At 49.1% G+C, this 18258-nt stretch overlaps 1 protein-coding gene and 1 pseudogene across 1 annotated transcript; both read right to left on the bottom strand.

The window, feature by feature from the left end:
• The window catches only part of LOC144952664 (E3 ubiquitin-protein ligase TRIM62-like), a 262485-nt pseudogene that overhangs the window by 181509 nt on the left and 62718 nt on the right, over positions 1 to 18258 (bottom strand).
• On the bottom strand, positions 4655 to 18083 carry LOC144952659 (E3 ubiquitin/ISG15 ligase TRIM25-like). The gene is made up of 6 exons (XM_078883136.1): positions 17523 to 18083; positions 11214 to 11309; positions 10156 to 10389; positions 7941 to 7963; positions 7378 to 7472; positions 4655 to 5205 (listed from the first exon to the last, which is right to left on the bottom strand). Exons 1-6 carry the CDS (start codon positions 18081 to 18083, stop codon positions 4655 to 4657), a joined length of 1560 nt encoding a protein of 519 aa, XP_078739262.1.

Raw genomic sequence — 18258 nt, 5'->3', positions numbered from 1 at the left:
TCTGTGCGCTGAAAGAGGATAAAGAGGATAAAATGAATCCGATCAATTATGTTAATGGCGTCCTCAAAGCAGCCTTGCTGCCAGCGGTTCCCCGCTGGGTCGCACCCTCGCCGGCACCTCGTGGCTTCCTCTCCGCTCTTGACGATCGGCGCTGCTCCCCTCCCGCATCTCTTGCCTGCCCTCCACGCCCACCAAGCGTCCTCTTGGTGGCCCGGCTGCCGGCGGTCACCTGCTGGCGAGGAATTCGCACGGCGCCGTGCGAATTCCTCGCCTTCCCACGTGGCCGGATGAGAGGTCGAGCTCCTGCCCCTGAAAGTCTTCACCGTGTCAGCATGCCGGGCACGGAGGGAAGATTCGTGTCCATGGCAAGCGAGCTGGGCTGAAGCTGCGCCTTCTACCTCGTCGTGGGCCCAGCCGGAACTGCGCTGCTGCACTGCACAGACGTTGTGGACGTCGTCTGCGGTGTGGTGGCCTTCTTCTCCCTCCTGGCTCCAGCCCATTGCCACCACCCTTTGTCTTCTCAATACAACGATGCCTCATTGTTTTTTCAGCCACCCAAGCTTTCTGTCACCCCCCCCTCCAGCTACGACCAGGTATCAAAACCCCTCCTTATCCATCCCTCTTTTTTTACTGTCATCAAAAGTACACCACTACTTTACAATAACCCAATTCTTCATTTCATTCATCATGCTGTATACGATTTTCGAATTGCTGTAAAACACCTTCGTAAAGATGCTATATAAATCTCATACTGGTAGGAACCACCTGGTTCCACCAGCCCACAGGGGATTATTGTGTCCGTCTGTCGGTCGTGCATCCAAAAACGGGAGGGGTCGGGCTGGGTGGAGAGGGGAGGGTGGGGAGGGGCTGGGTGGGGAGGGTGGGGAGGGGCTGGGTGGGAGGGTGGGGAGCGGCTGTGTGGGGAGGGTGGGGCTGGGTGGGGGGTGGGGCGGTTGGGCTGGGTGGGGAGGGGCTGGTCACCCCGTGGTGCCCTTATAAAACTCAACGTTTAACATACTCACGCCGGCTTGTGCCCGCCCTCACAGTCGGCCATAGTTGCGGAATACACCACGCCGCCGTTGACCCTGGCCATTGACCGAGCAACCCAACGTTCCTACCAGCTCCCTCCGCAGGAATGTTTTTAAGATTAGATAAGAACCGTGATCGGACCAGTCAAACATCCACCAACAATGTTGATGGAGAATCCCTTGAATATGTGGAGTATTTCCCTCTTGACAAAACTCCTTATCTTATCAATCCTGCTGTATGTGAGTGTATGCCAATATTATTGTTAAGTGCATTGATGAATCGTGAGTTCAGTTTGTCTCCTTTGAGCAGGAGATGTACTTTAAGTAAGAAGTGACAGATTGGTCCAGGTGCATTACCATCAGCTGTGTCCCTTCACTTCACCACACATCAGCGTTTCCTGCTTCTACCATGGTATTGTATCCTCAAGGTAACGTGCTACTGATAATACACTTTTTTTTTGTGCTAAGGACAATGCTGATGATTATGGACACGGATTGAATGATACAATTTGGAAAATGACAACTGATTGTCTCATTTTCTTCATCAAAGTCCACACCTTTAGAGATGAGTTGTGCAACCAAATCAATAGAAATTGTGTGACTTAGTAACTTGCAGCTGCTTCGTCAAAATCTCTGCTAGTAGTTGCACAACAAAAGACAAGTCTCAGTAACCAAATTGTCTGACCCCTGTTCTGGATACCACGACTCCTCACCTGCATTTGGATTGTAACTGTGTAATGGGTTCCGGAGACACTTGTAGAGGTAACTTCTTTATTACGATACCACACCTCAACAGTCCTGATACTCTGTTGCAGCCTAGGGACACAGCCTAGGGACACACCTGAGGGACACTCTCGGGTCCTTCGGCTACAATTACCCTAGGGGAGGCTACCTGACCTGACCCAGCCAAGGTGCGGGTCTAGACTCTGGCTTCCTCGGAACTCGCCCTTACAAGGATGTAGAGCCAGGAGTCCCACAGTCTCACCATTGGCCCGCACAGCGTCCCGGCGCTTAAAAGGACAAGCGGGGTGAGGGGGTCCAGAGTCCTAAGCTGGTTGGTCTTGGGTCTTGATCTGCGACTGGTCCCGATCGGCTGGGGAGGTCCCCTTTTATGCCCCATTGCCCATCGAGGGGAGGCGTTGCGTGGGATCATAGATCCCCCGCAGCCCCCCTCCCCCCCCTTGGCGGTACAGGGCACCCTTGCAGATGGACCTTGTCCACCACTGCCGGTAGGTGTGGCCCATCTACAGCACTACATTACCCCCCCCCCCCCCTACGTAGCCTCCAGCCGCCCCGGCTGTTAATAATTAGAAAGTGTAAATTAACGAAAGGGGAGTAAAAAAATATGCAAGCCTCAACAGGAAAAGAAAAGAGAACAAAAAAGCAACCATAACTACCCTAACCCACCTGTAGAAACGTACACTATATACAAGCGTCAATCAACAAAAAGGTGAAGCAATGACACGTGAACAACGACCAGTGGCACACCTAGCCCTCCTCGGGATCCGCAGCAATGCCCGACTCGCCAACGATATGGCTGAGACATCGCACAGATCCCTGCAGGAGATGGCACCCCCGCAGTATGAACTGTGCGAACCGCATCCCTGTGGTCTCCCGCGCTCGCACAACCCAGCAGCCCTCCCTTGAAGGCCAACCCAGACATCTCATGCCACTCGGCATCACACCCCACCTTTCCGACGTGCACGCGTCGGCCGTATCGGGGGAACTTCAACCCAGTCTCTCGCCAATACTCGCATCGCAGCACACAGCTGTACCGACCGAGCTGAGGAGACCCATCGCATAGATCCCAGCAGGAGATGACACCCCCACGATCTGAACTGCGTGAACCGCATCCCCGTGGTCTCCCACGCTCGCACAACCCCACTCCTGACACCAAATGTAATGGGTTCCGGAGACACTTGTAGAGGTAACTTCTTTATTACTATTCAACACTCCAACAGTCCTGATACTCTGTTACAGCCTAGGGACATAGCCTAGGGAAACAGCCTACTCCTAGCTTGCCTGACACTGGCTACGCTCTCGGGTCCTCCGGCTACAGTAACCCTAGGTGAGGCTACCTGACCCGACCCAGCCAAGGTGCGGGTCTAGACTCTGGCTTCCTCGGAACTCGCCCTTACAAGGGCGTAGAGCCGGGAGTCCCAGAGTCCCACCATTGGCCCGCACAGCATCCCGGCCCTTACAAGGACAAGTGGGGCGATGGGGTCCAGGGTCCTAAGCTGGCTGGTCTTGGGTGTTGAGCTGCGACTGGTCCCGATCGGCCAGGGAGCGGCCCTTTTATCCCCCTTGCCCATCGAGGGGTGGGATTGCGTGGGATCGTAGTTCCCCCGCAGCCCCCCGTTGGTGGCCCCAAGGGGCTCAACTGTCGGGGCTGTCTGGGATACTGAGGCCCCGGCTCTGAGGGCTTAGCTGCCTAGGATCCTAGAGCCCCCAGCAGCCCCACCCCCTCGTGGGCTGGCACAGTGGCCCCTCCCCTGGGGGTCCGCGGTGCCTGCAGATGGGCCCTGTCCACCACTGCCGGCAAGTGTGGATCATCTACGGCACTACAATTGCAATGATGATTGTAGTGATGGTGATGATGATGGTAAGAAGGGTAATGGTGATAATGGTGGTGTGGGTGGTGATGATGATGATGATGGTGTTGATCATGGTCGTGGTGATGATAGTGGTGGTGGTAGTGATGATGATGGTGATGAGGGAGATAGTGATATTGATGATGACGGTGATGAATTGTGATGATGATGGTGGTGGTGGTGATGATAGTGATGATAGTGATGGACGTGATAATGGTGATGATTATGGTGTTTTTTGTGGTGTTGGTGATGATGGTGGTTCATGAAGGCAATGGTCGTGTTCGTAGTGATGATGGGGATAATGATGTTGATGATGTTGGTGATTATAATGATGATGATAGAGTGGTGGTGATGATAGTAATGAAAATGGAGTAATGGTAATGATGCTGATCATTTTGATGGTGGGAATGATGATGGTGATAATGGAGGTGGTGATGACTGGTGATTACAATGATGGTTGTGTTGATGGGGATGATGGTGGTGATGATAATGATGTGAAATGGTGAATCGGAGGGATGAGGAGGCGTGGTGACGCGAGCACGCCCTGCAGCTGAAGGAGCGGCCACACGGACTCTGGGGCTGCGCTGATTCCCCAATCAGATTTCATTAAAATCCCTCAAACTTCCGCACCGGCGATTTGTACTTCACAGGTGACATCGCTCACGCACACCAACCTGAACCTCCCCCTCCCCCTCACCCTCCCCCTCTATGCTCACCTCACCCTTCCCTTCACCCCACCCTCCCCTAACACTCAGCTTACCTCGCCCTCCATTCCACGTTCCCCTCCCTCCTAAGCCCTCTCCATAGCCTCCCCTCTCCTCCCCAACCTCTACCCCGTCTTTTACATCCTCTCCTCACCGTCACCCTCCACGCTCACCCGTCACCTTCCCCTCCATTCTCCCCTCACCCTCACCTTACATCACCCTCCATTCCACCTTCGCCTCATCCTGACGTCACCCTCTCCACACCATTCCCCCTTTCCTCCGTTTCTTGGGTGTCCGTCTCAGTTTCTTGGGTTTCTATTTTTCCTCATCCTCAGGATGCACGACTCAGATCCATGATCTTCAATGGTTCATTACAATACCCCACCCACATCCCAGGGTAGAGAGGCTGCGAGAATCTCTGCCGGACCTCGTGGATCACCTCCATGGAGTCGGCACGGTAAAACTCCAGGAACCCCCCCTCCCAGTGCAGGTGAATCCCGATTCTGCGGGGGGAGGGGGCCCCCCTCACCGACAGTGCGGTCTTCACTCCACCATGAACCACTGAGAAGTTGTCGTCACGTTTTTCTAAACACCAGGATGCATCGTTCTGTCCCAGCTGCAATGCAGCACCACCCCCTTTCCGTGGGATCGTCCCGTATGCGACTCCAACCCGACACCACCGCGCGTCCCCCACGTCCACCTCCCAGTAGTGGTGACCCGACGAGAAGCTCTCACAGCACAGGGCTTGTGACCAGCCATCAAACCGGTGTGGATGATCGAGGCGACCCTGGGAAACACCGGTCCACTTTATCGTCCTGAGTTCCGAGGAGATCTGGAGTTGGTTATGAGCTGAGTTTGTGTCCAGAGTCGGTGAGCATCCGTCTGTGACAACAGCGATCACAACATAACTACAGGACACCATCATTACCATTACCATCTATAATCACCACATCAACATCATCAACCATCATCTTCACTATCAACCATCACAGCACAAAAAACACCAAAATCACCACCAACATCATCATCAATATGATGAACATCACCAACATCACTATTGCCATCAGCAACATCACAAACATAATCATCACCACTATCACTACCATTACTTCGACCATCACCAGTTCCCATCACCACCATCTAAAATACCCTTTGGTTCTTTCGGTAAAATCACGTAGGTAGAACATTTAAATTAAACAAAAAATAATATATCATGACGTTTCGATAGCAACCCAAGTGTAAAAAATATCCAGCAGTGGAACTGCTGAACCAGCGAGAGAGCTGTTACAACAAGAGGTTATATATGTGCAATAAGAGCCTATGTCCGGCTCATGTGGTGATTGGCTCTGCCGGTCCTACTTTACAGCCAATGGGAGGAGAGCCTCGGAGCATGGCCCTGGCGTGATCGAGGGGTGCCAGCTAGGGTGATTGGTTCTGCTGGTTTTGGCCTCAGCCAATGGGAAGACAAGTCAGGGGCGTGGTCCCGGAAGTTGATGGGGAATCTAGAAGATTCGGCGCAGGCTACCAAGGATTGGCTGGAGCGTACCACGTGACCCAGGAATTAAATAAGGGGAGAGATGAACGACACGTGGTCAGACGAGGAACGAAGAGAGGGACCACGCGCGAGCGGGGCTCCGAGTGCCACGTGGCGGTGCGTCTCTTGCGATCTGTCTGCGAACTGAGATAAGACCGATTCCACAAGCTGTCTCCAAGAGTATTATTACATATGTGGCGGTGGGCAGGCAAGCGGGGTCTGAGCTGGAAAGGAATTCCATCCCAGGACGCAAGCACGTCAGTTGTGTTAATGGGGGAGATTATGGAGAGAGAGATTAGGGAGAGAGATTAGCATGAAATGTGCTTCCGTCGCCGCATAAGAGTATAATACCCGCATGCGCGCACAACAGCAGTGTTAATGGGAGATTAGCACTATGTTGATGGGAGTGATTAGGCAGGGAGATTAGGAAAATTAGTAAGTTAATGTCATTTCTATGTGTAAAACAAGCTGCGGTGCTGCCAACTGTGCTGTGAGACAAGCGCTTGCTTGCCCATCGCCACATATATAACATTGTTGTAAGAGCTCTCTCGCTGGTTCAGCAGTTCCACTGCTGGATAATTTTTTCTGCCTGAGGACGACCGCTTGTGTTGCTATCGAAACGTCGTGATATATTCATATTTTTTATTTGTCTACCTACGTGACTTTACCAAAAGAACCAAAGAGTATGGATTCCTGCAGTCACGAAAGCTTCAAATCACCATCTAACATCTTCACCATTATCACCAAGAAAACGACCAGCATCATTATAATCATCACAACGACCATCGAAACCCTCAATACCACCATCACGACCATTATCACCATCAGCAAAACCATCACAACCATCACCAACTATATTATCATCAATGTCACCATCATTATCACCACACATCACTCACATTATCAGTAATATCAGCTTTATTACCACCATCCTCATCACAACCACTATCACCATCATTATGACCATTACCAACATCAGGAACTCATTTGAGGTTGAAACTGCCTAGCAGAGGCGGAGGAATGGATCAGATATCACCTGCCACTGATGTTAGCAATGGCAGGTAATCAAGCCCAGTAAACTTGGTTCGTAGTGCAGTGTGCTAACCACTATGCCATCGCTAACCCCACCTACAGATGCATAGAGACATTCACAGGCACACACCGCATCTCAATATCGCAATTACCCATGACTGGTAATGCTTATTATTTACCAAAAAACACCACACTGAGTATAATGGCTCTGATCAATCGGGGGCCTAGATTAGGATATAAACATAGACTAAAATCCCCTATGTAGTCTTAACACACTGTCAGGGCAAGTCAGCACCTTTAAAAGCTGGCACGGCCAACAAGGGGGTGGGTGGCCAGCACTACGCCTGGCCACCTTTGTCTCCCTAGTGGTGATGTTTTCACAAAACACCAGGTACTCATTTGAGGTAGAGTCGACCTCGTGAACACACACGGAGATAATTTATTGTCAAGACCACCCAATCACCCATGATTCACACTGAAGAACTCACACAGGAGTTTGACTGCATTTGTCTCCAGGACTTGAAGTGAGGCAATGTCCTGTTGGCTGCGAGCTGAGGGTGGAGCTGAAGTAACCCTCCCTGCCCTGTGAAAGCAGAACAGACACGGCCAATGTCTCACATTGAGCATCGTCCCTCACAGGATCATCAAAGCTACATTACATAGATACTCATCACAGCTTCAGCACACGAGGAATCATCACAGCTCCATCACATCTAGACTTATCACAGAAAGCATAATAACTCATCACAACTACTTACAACACCACACAGCATTACTATCACCACACTTAGAATCATCACACACAGCACCATCACACAGCATCACCACGCAGTATCACATAAAGCATCACTTAACACAGCATCATCACACAGCATTATAACACAGCATCATCACGCAAAATATCTTCACACAGCATCTTCACACGCAACATCACCACACACAGTTTCACCACACACTGAATCATCACATACAGTCAATGTCTCACTGCCCACGCCCCACACTCAGTCCTATGTTGTCGGGTGTCGAGTCGTGAGTGAAAGTCGTCTTTTACCTGCGTGTCTCCTCCAGGTGCCCCTGTGGGAGAGAAAGAGAGATGCATTACTATGACTCTACTTCGATTCCCTTGCATTCAATGGAGTTCCCACTGCAAAACTGTGGGTGGAATATAAACCCCAAAGTCTTGGATTATGACCCCATCATCACCAACACTGACTTACGGGCCAAATATTTCAAAGGGAGACTGGTTGATAGTCAACTATAAACTATTTTTTTCCAGGTAAAGCCCACAGAGGTATATGGCTCTTTTCCAGAAGCGACCTGGCCACAAATGATAGCTCAACAAAGTGGTTCATCACGTGGAAATGTATAACAGCTCAATCCTCTAAACGGACGTTTCCAAATTTGGAGGGAAAAACTGGAGGACCCGGATAAAAGCCATGTGACCATGGAGAGAGACATGCAAACTCCAAATTTATAGTGATGTCCCCGACGTACGGTATACTCGGCGACGTAGTTACCATCTCGCCACCCCCATGAGGGCTAACACTGAATTGCAGGGCAAATATTTCAGAATGAGACCGGTTGATATTGATCTGTGTTGAGTAATTTGGGACTTGAAGTTTCTGGCGTTACCAATGCACATGGTGCAGGTCTTGTAGAAGTGATGTTCAGGACACAATGATATAATTAATAAGTGTATGAGACCTCGTATTTATTTTAGCCTCCATAATACGAACAAGAGGAGGCTCACAAAGTAAGAGGCAGCGATGACATCGGCTCGTGAGCAGGCGCTGGTGGATTGTTGCATCGCGGCTTCATGAGATGTGGCAATGTCTTGGGGAGGCCTTCATCAATAAGTGGATAGATCATGACTGATGATAATCATGAATACCGTGTACATTGTTGTAGGGTTGATTTTAAAAGTGCATTTCCAATACCATTTATATTATATTCACAATGAAACAAACTTATTGGGAATCTGTTAAAGGACGGGAGAGAGAGAAAAATAATTATCTCATCAAAACACTATACCACAGAGCTCATGGCATCTCTGACCAACACCACCTGGCCAGTGATTTAAAACATGTACATCGGGCCCTCAAGATGAACGGATACTCTGACCGCACTATTCGCCAAGCTGTTTCTCCCACCATACAGAAACAACCACTTGAAACTCCGAACAAAACTATCACGTTGCCATACGTAGCAGGCGTGACCAAAAAGATCTCCAAAATTCTAAACAAATATAAGATCCAAGTCCGATTCAGTACAGTACATAAAATCCGTGATCTAATGTCATCTGTAAAAGATGTCATTCCTGACTTGCAATACCCTGGAGTCTATAAGCTGAGTTGCAGCTGTGATGATTGTTACATTGGGGAAACGAAACGTCATGTCTCCGATCGTGTCCGCGAGCACAAGTCAGATCTGAAACACGGCAAAATTGAGTCTTCCGCCATTGCCGATACTTGCCACAACGCTGTGGGCTCTCATGATATTGTCTTTTCCGAGACCAAGGTGCTCTGCAAACCTTCTGGCTACCATCAAAGGTTTGTACATGAAGCCACCCAGATCTACAAACACAGACATAACTTCAACCGTGATGATGGGTACAAACTGAGTAATCATTGGAAAGATGTTATTAACCATGTAAAAAATATTTAACTACACATATTTGTACCATCTTATTTGACAGGTACTATTCTACTTTACAGAGTGTTGACATCCCCAGGGTTTAACACTACTCCCCTTTTTGTATTTGGATTGTCAGCCAACACCGGCCGCAACCCCGAGTTGAGATGCACCATTTGTTATCTTTTAGCCCCGCCCACTCCCCCCCCCAACACGTTCCATTCCCTGGCCACCACATTCAGATAAGCCCCTCCCCCCCTCACCCTTAACTTGTATTTAAGAGCTTGTCTCTTGGATTTTTCCTCACTTGTTACAGTTAATATGGCTGTGACGGTTCCACCTGATGACGGAGACTTGTGCTGCCTCCGAAACGTCGTGATTTATTATTTTATTTCTAATATTATTTCTATTTATTTTGTTACCTACGTGACTTTACTGATAAAACCTAAGAGTACGGGAGAGAGAATTGATTTAACTGTGAACATATGAGCTGGCCTTCCAAATGACAGCAACTGGAGCTGCAATGCGGATCCATGACTGGAGCTGTGTTCTCAAGCCCGTGAGATGCGAGCTCTCATTCAGGAGCCTCCCTCTTCTGCTGCTGCCAATAGCGACACTGGAAACTAATTCCTCACCTGCAGGAACGCGAATGAGTCACTCTCCTGCGCTCGGGTCTGCAGGCGAGTGGCTACTGCCTGGAGCTCTCTGATCTCGCGCTGGTAGTGAGCGATCTTCTTCTTGATCTGATACAGCAGCTCGCGCCCTTTCTGCTCCACTTGCTCTAAAGCCGCCTTCTCCTCCGCATCCAACGCTGCTCTCGCGCTGACGAATCTGACCGAGATTGAGGCCTTTTCATCTGTCATGGATCCCTGCAAAGAGAAACAAATGCCACCTCTGTTCATTAAATGTCTGGTCCTTTGTGAACTGGCATTCAGGTCAGTGTGACCCGAGTGCAACTCTAAGGTGTCCAGCCGGTGACACGAGTCCGCAGCACTGAGGCCTCCTGCTTCATCTGATAACGCCATTGTACATTTTCAATACAACACGATTCGGGGGCTGTGAGGAATTGAAATAATCAAATATCATCAGGAGTACATTTATGGTACGTGTCATTCTCATTGCGTAAGACTCTCAGGACGATGCTTTGTTTACCTTCACATGAAGCGAAGGGAAATCTGCAATTTGCCGTCAACAAGTAGAGTCTTAATGAAATGGGAAATTAGGCCAATTCCTCTTTAAATGAAATTTTTTAATGTGAGAAAAAAACACATGTATGGATGAAGAGAGGGGATTATGAAACCACTTGCAATACTGGCACCTGGCTACTCTAACGCCTGATTGGTTTCACTAAAAGAGTGTACAATTGTGTGTGATCACCAACTCTGCCACCAGAGTATTGGATAAGAGGTACGTACCACCTCATCTGACCAATATAGTTAACAGTCGTTGAAGTGGTAAGTTGTATGGAGATATGGGAATGTGGAATTTCCACCACTGATTGAGTTTCTCAGTGGAGATGAGAACCACCTCTTTACTCGTCCTGATTATTGAGGTGCATTGACTGTTGTATCTTTAGACCCACAATGTGTTCAGAGCCAATGGTAGTCCACCTGAATGAATGGAGTTGTTCTCCATCACAAACCCTACTCAGGGTGGAGTCACGGGGTCACAGAGTCCGGCCCAGACGCGGTACCTGCACGTCCCTGCAAGCGGCCTCCATCCTCCTCACGGACTCCTCCACCTCCCTTCTCTTCTCCTGCACCACCCGCATCTCCTCTTCCACTTGTTGCTGTGAGAGACGTCACCAGGGGAGACTCCACTCACTCTCTGAGCGTCCCCTCACAACCCAACTCCACGCGAACCCTCCACAGTGACGGGGGCAGTAGCCATGGTGCAGCGATGGAAGCTGGGGGAGCAAGCGCTGCAGGGAACTAATTTCACGAGGAGCTCAAAAGTGCGCAGGGCTTCCTAAGTAGTGGGTCGGGCTACCTGTGCAGTGGGTGGATCCACCTAGAGGGTGGGGCTACCTGAGTAGTGGGTGGAGCTGCCCAATTAGTGGGTGGAGCTAAATGAGTAGTGGGTGGAGCTGCCTCAGCACTGGGCAAAGCTACCTGCGTAGTGGGTTGGGGTACCTATGTAGTGGGTGGGGCTACATATGTAGTGGGTGGGGCTACCTGCATCGTGCGTTGGGCTACCTGCTTCGTGGTTGGGGCAGCCTGAGTAGTGAGTGGTGCTGAGTAGTGGGTGGAGCTACCTGAGCAGTGGGTGGGGCTACCTGAGCAGTGTGCGTGGCTACTGAAGTAGAGGGTGGGACTAGCCGAGTAATGAGCGGGGTTACCCAAGTGGTGGGCGGGGCTAACCGAGTAGTGGGTGGGGCTACCTGAGTAGTGGGTGGGGCTACCTGCATAGTAGTTGGAGCAACATGTAGTGGGTGGGGCTACCTGCGTAATGGGTTTGGCTTCCTGCTTAGTGGGTGTGGCTGCATGAGTAGTGGGCGGTGCTGAGTAGTCCATGTCGTAAGAGGTGGTAACAGGTAAAGTACAGGATTGACAGACAGAGCGAAGTATGGTAGGTGGTTCGACCACCTGGGCCACTTCGGTAACCAAGAAGGCCTGTCTGGACTCAACTGAAAACGCGCTGGCTAACGGAGCTCTGGTTAGCCACTTAGGCTAAGGGAGTAAACCCTGATAAAATTTCGGGTGGATACCAAGTGGCCAACGGCCCACCTCGGTGGGGTAGATGAGCTCCGGTTAAGTTGGCCAACGGCATATGACGGAGAAGACACTGGATGTCTGGTGCTTCAGGACAAGCCTTCTAATCGTCTTGGTTTTCTGTCTCGTCATTGGACCCAGGCTTGGTTCCTGGTTAAGCCCCGTGCGGTAGCTGGTGTGCAACAGACACTGCACGTAAATTAATTCACGCACTGGCACCCTCCAGAGGAGATGTGCCATCGCACCACCACACTACACACCCAAAGCCCTTGGGCGATTGGCAAGTGGCAAGCGGGGCAGGCCTATGCAGCTAGAAGCTCCTAGTCACAACCCAGCACTAAGGCGGCAGCTATTATAAGGTCGTCATGCAATCGGATTAGGCAGGAGTGCATCCCAGCAGCTGTAGCTGTGACTGAGAAGCCCACAAGGATCCACTCTGCTCACCCCAAATTGGGAGGAGGCTAGAAAATGTGCCCTAAACATAGCCTGCCGAGCAACATCCTGTCTCGCTTACCGCGACCAGAGGGAACATCAATAATTGCGGTCGAAACAAAAATAAATACAGTAAAACCTTGGATTGCGAGTAACTTGGTCTGCGTATGTTTTGCAAGACAAGCAATTTTTTTAATTTAAATATGAATTTGATAAACGAGCGAGGTCTTGCAATACGAGTACTGTAGTACATACAGTATACGCTTTATCTGCCGAGCGTCACGTGATCACAAGTGATATACGAATGCTTTGATATACGAGTGCTTCGGATTACAAATACGTTTCCGGAAGGAATTATGCTCGCAATCCAAGGTTTTACTGTATAACCTAAACATTGGATCCTGGAATGTCAGCACCATCACAAAAAACCCAAACTCGCAACGTCCAGAGCGCCGAACAGCTCTTGTGGCACGTGAGCTGAGACGATTTAAAATCCATATTGCCGCCCTCAACGGAACCCATCTGGCGGATGAAGGCCAACTGACCGAGCTAAGTGGAGGCTGCATCTTTTGGCAGGGTAAACCAGCGCATGAACGACGCCTGCATGGTGTAGGGTTTGCAATAGACAACGTGCTCATCAGCAGGTCAAGTGAGCTTCCAATTGGTATCAATGAGCGTGTTATGACCCTATGCCTGAAACTTGCAAAAGACCAACATGCAACCATCTTCAGCACCTATGCACCAACACTGGACTCTAAAAAAGACACTAAGGAGACCTACTACAGCCAACTCAACTAAATCCTTCAGAGTACACCAAAAACTGAAAAGCTGATTCTCCTCGGCGAATTCAATGCTCGAGTTGGGAGAGACCATAAAATGTGGAACGGTGTAATTGGTAAAGAGGGAGTTGGAAAGCCCAACTCCAATGGTCATCTTCTTCTTACAACCTGTTGTGAGCATTACCTGACAATCACTAACACCCTATTCAGGCAGAAGTATAGCCTTAAGATCTCATGGTACCATCCTCGATCACACCAATGGCATTTACTGGACTACGTGATTGTCAGGAAGCTTGAGAGCACAGACGTCCGCATCACTTATACCATGATCAACGCAGACGATTCCTGGACTGACCACAGACTAATTCGATCAGTGGTGACTCTCAAACTAAACCACAAACACATCGACCGACCAAAACTACAGAGGAAAAAACTCATTGTAATCAGACTAAAAGACCCAGCAGTACAGGACCGACTGAAAGAACTGGACACAACTCAAGACGACAGTTATAATCAGCTGTGAACACACCATTGGCTACACAAGAAGGAAAAACTGACTAGTTTGATGACAACGACCAGGAAATTACAGGCCTCATTGACAAGAAGAAGAAAGCATTTATCGCCTGGCAACAACACAAACAATCTAGACAGAAAAAAACAATCATATAAGGAGGCCAAATCGGAAGTACAAACTAAAATCCGGGAACTGAAGAACAACTGGTTCAGAAACAAAGCAGAAGAATTACAACATCTTGCAGATTCCAATAACCCACATGCATTTTATAAAGAAACCAGTCTTATTTGGACCATCAAAACAGGGCCTTGCACCACTTCAGTCTAAGGATGGGACAGAAATCTTCAAAGACAAAAATGCAATCATCTCCCGCTGGCAGGAACACTTCAGCTGCAACGCTGTTGTAGACGCTTCTATATTCAGTGAGATTCCACAACACTTTACCACTGAGGATTTAGCTGGAGAACCAACGATGCTTGAAGTGGCTAAAGCTGTCAAGCAGATGAAAGAGAACAAAGCGAGTGGGCTAGACCAGATTTCTGATGAGAATTACAAACTTGGAGGACAATGCCTACTAGAACACCTGCACTCCCTCATGGCCAGGATCTGGAATGATGAAGACTTTCCCAACAAAGGAAATGATGCCATCTTTGTCACCATCTTCAAAAAAAGGTGACAAGTCAGACTGTGACAACTACAAAGGCATCTCTCTTCTTACCACCACTGGAAAAATACTGGAAAGAATGCTATTAAACAGACTTCTACCACTTGCTGAAAAACTCCTTCCTGAATCGCAGAGTGGCTTTCGACCTGGCAGGGGAGCCTCAGACATGATCTTCTCAGCCTGTCAACTCCAAGAGATGTGCCAGGAACAGAGACTACCATTGTACATGGCCTTCTTTGATTTGAATAAAGCTATTGATTCTGTTAATCGTGATGCACCATGGAGAATCCTTCTGAGATATGGCTGCCCAACAAAATGTGTTAACGTCCTCCATCTGTTGCATGACGGTATGAAGGCCGTCATCCTCTCTGATGGTGAAACCTCAGAGGCAATCGAAGTAAGGACCAGTGTGAAGCAAGGCTGCGTTATTGCACCAACTCTTTTCTCCATCTTCCTGGTGGGAATGCTTCATCTGACAGAGAACAGACTTCTCAGAGGCATAAATATCACATATAGGACAGACAGGAACATAGTTAACATTAACCGTTTAAGAGCCAAGTCGAAACATCCATTATTGAATTCCAATATGCTGATGATGCCCAAGTCAGTGCCTGCTCAGAAGCTGACCTTCAGGTCATCGTCAATATATTTACAGATGCTTACAGGATGGGTCTAACATTGAATATCAGCAAAACAAAGATTATTTTTCAACAAGCTCCGGGAGGACATCGATCACCCCCTACAACCATTACCAACAATGCAATACTAGAAAGCGTTCCCAGTTTCCCATACTTAGGCAGCCATCTCTCTAGCAATGTCTTAATTGATTATGAAATCCAACATCGGATTTCCCGAGCTAGTGCTGCCATTGGCAAACTTAAGAACATGGTCTTTGAAGACCACAACATTACCGCCATGACCAAAGTGGCCGTGTATAATGTTGTAATAATTCCAACCCTCTTATATAGTGCAGAAACCTGGACCACTTATAGTAAACACATAAAATCCCTCGAAATGTTTGATCAACGCTGTCTCAGGAAAATAGTAAACATCACATAGGAAGAAAGACAAACTAATATCATTGTCCTGGAGCGATCAAACTCATCTAGCATAGAGGCCATCATGATGAAGTATCAACTCAGATGGGCCGGTCACCTTGTGAGGATGAATGACTTGAGGCTTCCTAAGCAAATCTTCTATTCCCAACTCAGTGATGGATCACGTGCCCCCGGAGGTCAAAGGAAGCGTTTCCATGACAACCTTCAAATGCATCTCAAGCGAAGCCACGTAGATCCAAGCAACTGGAAAATCTATGTTCTTGATAGACCATCATGGAGGACCAAAATAAACAATCGAACTCAGCATTTTGAGGCCGAGCAAAGAGAGTTGATGGCCAGGAAAAGAGCACGCTGAAAAGCACACACACCAGAGACAGAGACGACAAGTTGGAGCTCCAGGATGGACCATCCGTGCCCCCACTTTGCCAAGATCTGCAGGTCACGGATTGGCCTATTCAGCCATCTCCGAACCCATGGCCAGCGAGGTCCACCATGCAACACAGACAAGTGACACCTGGAGGGAAATCAAACTCGACTTCGAGGGATCCCAGAAGAAGAAGTTTTTGGCTACCTGAGCAGTGGGCAGGGCTACCTGAGCAGTGGGCGTGGCTACTGGAGCAGTGGGTGGGGCTACCAGAGTAATGAATGGGGTTACCAAAGGGTATGGGGCTAAACGAGTAATGGGTGGGGCTACCAGAGCAGTGGGTTGGGCTTCTTGCGTAGTGGTTGGGGCTACAAAAGCAGTGGGTGGGGCTACCTTAGTTGGTGGGGCTGAGTAGTGGGCGGTGTTGAGTAGTGGGTGGAGCTACTTGAGCAGTGGGCAGGGCTACCTGAGCAGTGGGTGGGGCTACTAAAGTAGTGGGTGGGGCTACTGTAGTAGGCGGGGCTACCATAATAGTGGGCGGGGCTGAGTAGTGGATGAACAGAGCACCGGAGTGGTGAGACGTTATCTGCCTTGCCTGCAATACAGGAGGTCGTGGGTTCAAACCCGCGCCTGATGTCTGTATAAATGGAGTTTGCATGTCCCTCTCCATGGTCGTATGGATTTTCTCTGGGTCTTTCGGTTTTTCTGTCCACATTTAGAAAGGTGCGTTTAAAGTGTTTGGTTGCCATACATTTAGACATGATACGCCACTTCGTTGAGCTGTCATTTGTGGCCAGGTTGCCTCTGAAAAAGACCTACATAGGTCATTGAGCTTCATTTGGTAAAATAATAAATAGTTTAAGTTTAGTTTAACATGGTACAAGGAGGCGCTGCCATGTCTCTGTTGAGTGTCCGAGAAATTCGGTAGAGAGCATTGTGATGAAAATATAAATACGGTCACGAAATACTTGGTCTGTGAAAATCACGTGACATTTCTGGAACGCCAAATCCAGTGACCCGGTAGCTGCTGTAGAATGTAGCGCTAAACTGGCCCAGACTGGCACGAGCCTACCAAGCAGTGAGCACTGCAGCTCACGCAGTCCCAGTCGTTTAACATTTCATTTACATTTTAGGGAATGCTCCCCTCTACCACAAACCACTTTTTGTATACGAACCACAGTCTATGCACTCACGTCATTTTGAAAACACAGTGTACGCATTAAATATATTAGTTTTTATTAAATATACTAAGAGCACATTTATCAACTTGTCATATAACAGGATTGGTAATAACACGTGGTTGTATTATTTCTGCACTATGACAACCTCAGCATACTTTATATTAAATCATGGTTGTTAAAATGTTAAGAAACAATGGGAAGCTGAGAGAGGAATTATATATTTATTTGGATATCATTGTTCAGTTCGTACATGACTTCACGCAGGAGAAGATCCCGCTCACACACGCAGACCGTCTCACCTGCCGTGTTTTGCGCTCATCCTCCAGCGTAGCCACATCGTGACCCTTGTGGTCTCCTGCGATGGTGCAGGTTGTGCAGACCAAGATCTTGTCCTGTCGGCAGTAAAACTTGATCTTCTTTCTGTGCGTCTTGCACTTGCGTTCTTCAGGATTCGTGCCTGGATCCACCAGAACGTGGTCACTGAACTTCGGGTTCTCCTGATGAGGCTTTACATGAGTCACACAATAGGAGGTTTCACACCTGAGGCAGGTCTTCAAGGCAGCGGTCGTTCCATCGTTGCAGAAGTCACACAAGACCACAGTGGCCATTTTCTCTGTAGCACGGCGCTGCTCTACCAAGTTGGCGAGCGTGAAGTTCTTGATCAGCTTGGGTCCCTGAGGGAAGGTCACTCGGCACTTCGGGCAGGAGAAGGACTCTGCCGCATCCCAGGTGCCCTCCACGCACTTGAGGCAGAACAAGTGGTCGCAGCTGAGCGTGCATGGGCAACGGAAGGCGTCCAGACAGATGGGGCAGGTCAACTCATCATGAGCTTCGCTATCACTGGGAGACGCACTCGCCATGATCCTGTGGCTCCATTCAGAGATAGGCGCTGGCTGCTGTTCAGGCAGTCTCTGGCTGTAGCTCAGGCAGGCTGTAGCACAGACAGTCAATGGCTGTAGCTCCGGCAGTATCTAGCTGTAGCTCACGCAGTCTCTGGCTGTAGCTCAGGCAGTCTCTGGCGACATCTGAGACACT

This window comes from Lampetra fluviatilis, chromosome 69, assembly GCF_964198595.1.
Source record: "Lampetra fluviatilis chromosome 69, kcLamFluv1.1, whole genome shotgun sequence".
Classification (NCBI taxonomy): Eukaryota; Metazoa; Chordata; class Hyperoartia; order Petromyzontiformes; family Petromyzontidae; genus Lampetra; species Lampetra fluviatilis.
This window is presented reverse-complemented; position numbering and strand designations above follow the sequence as displayed.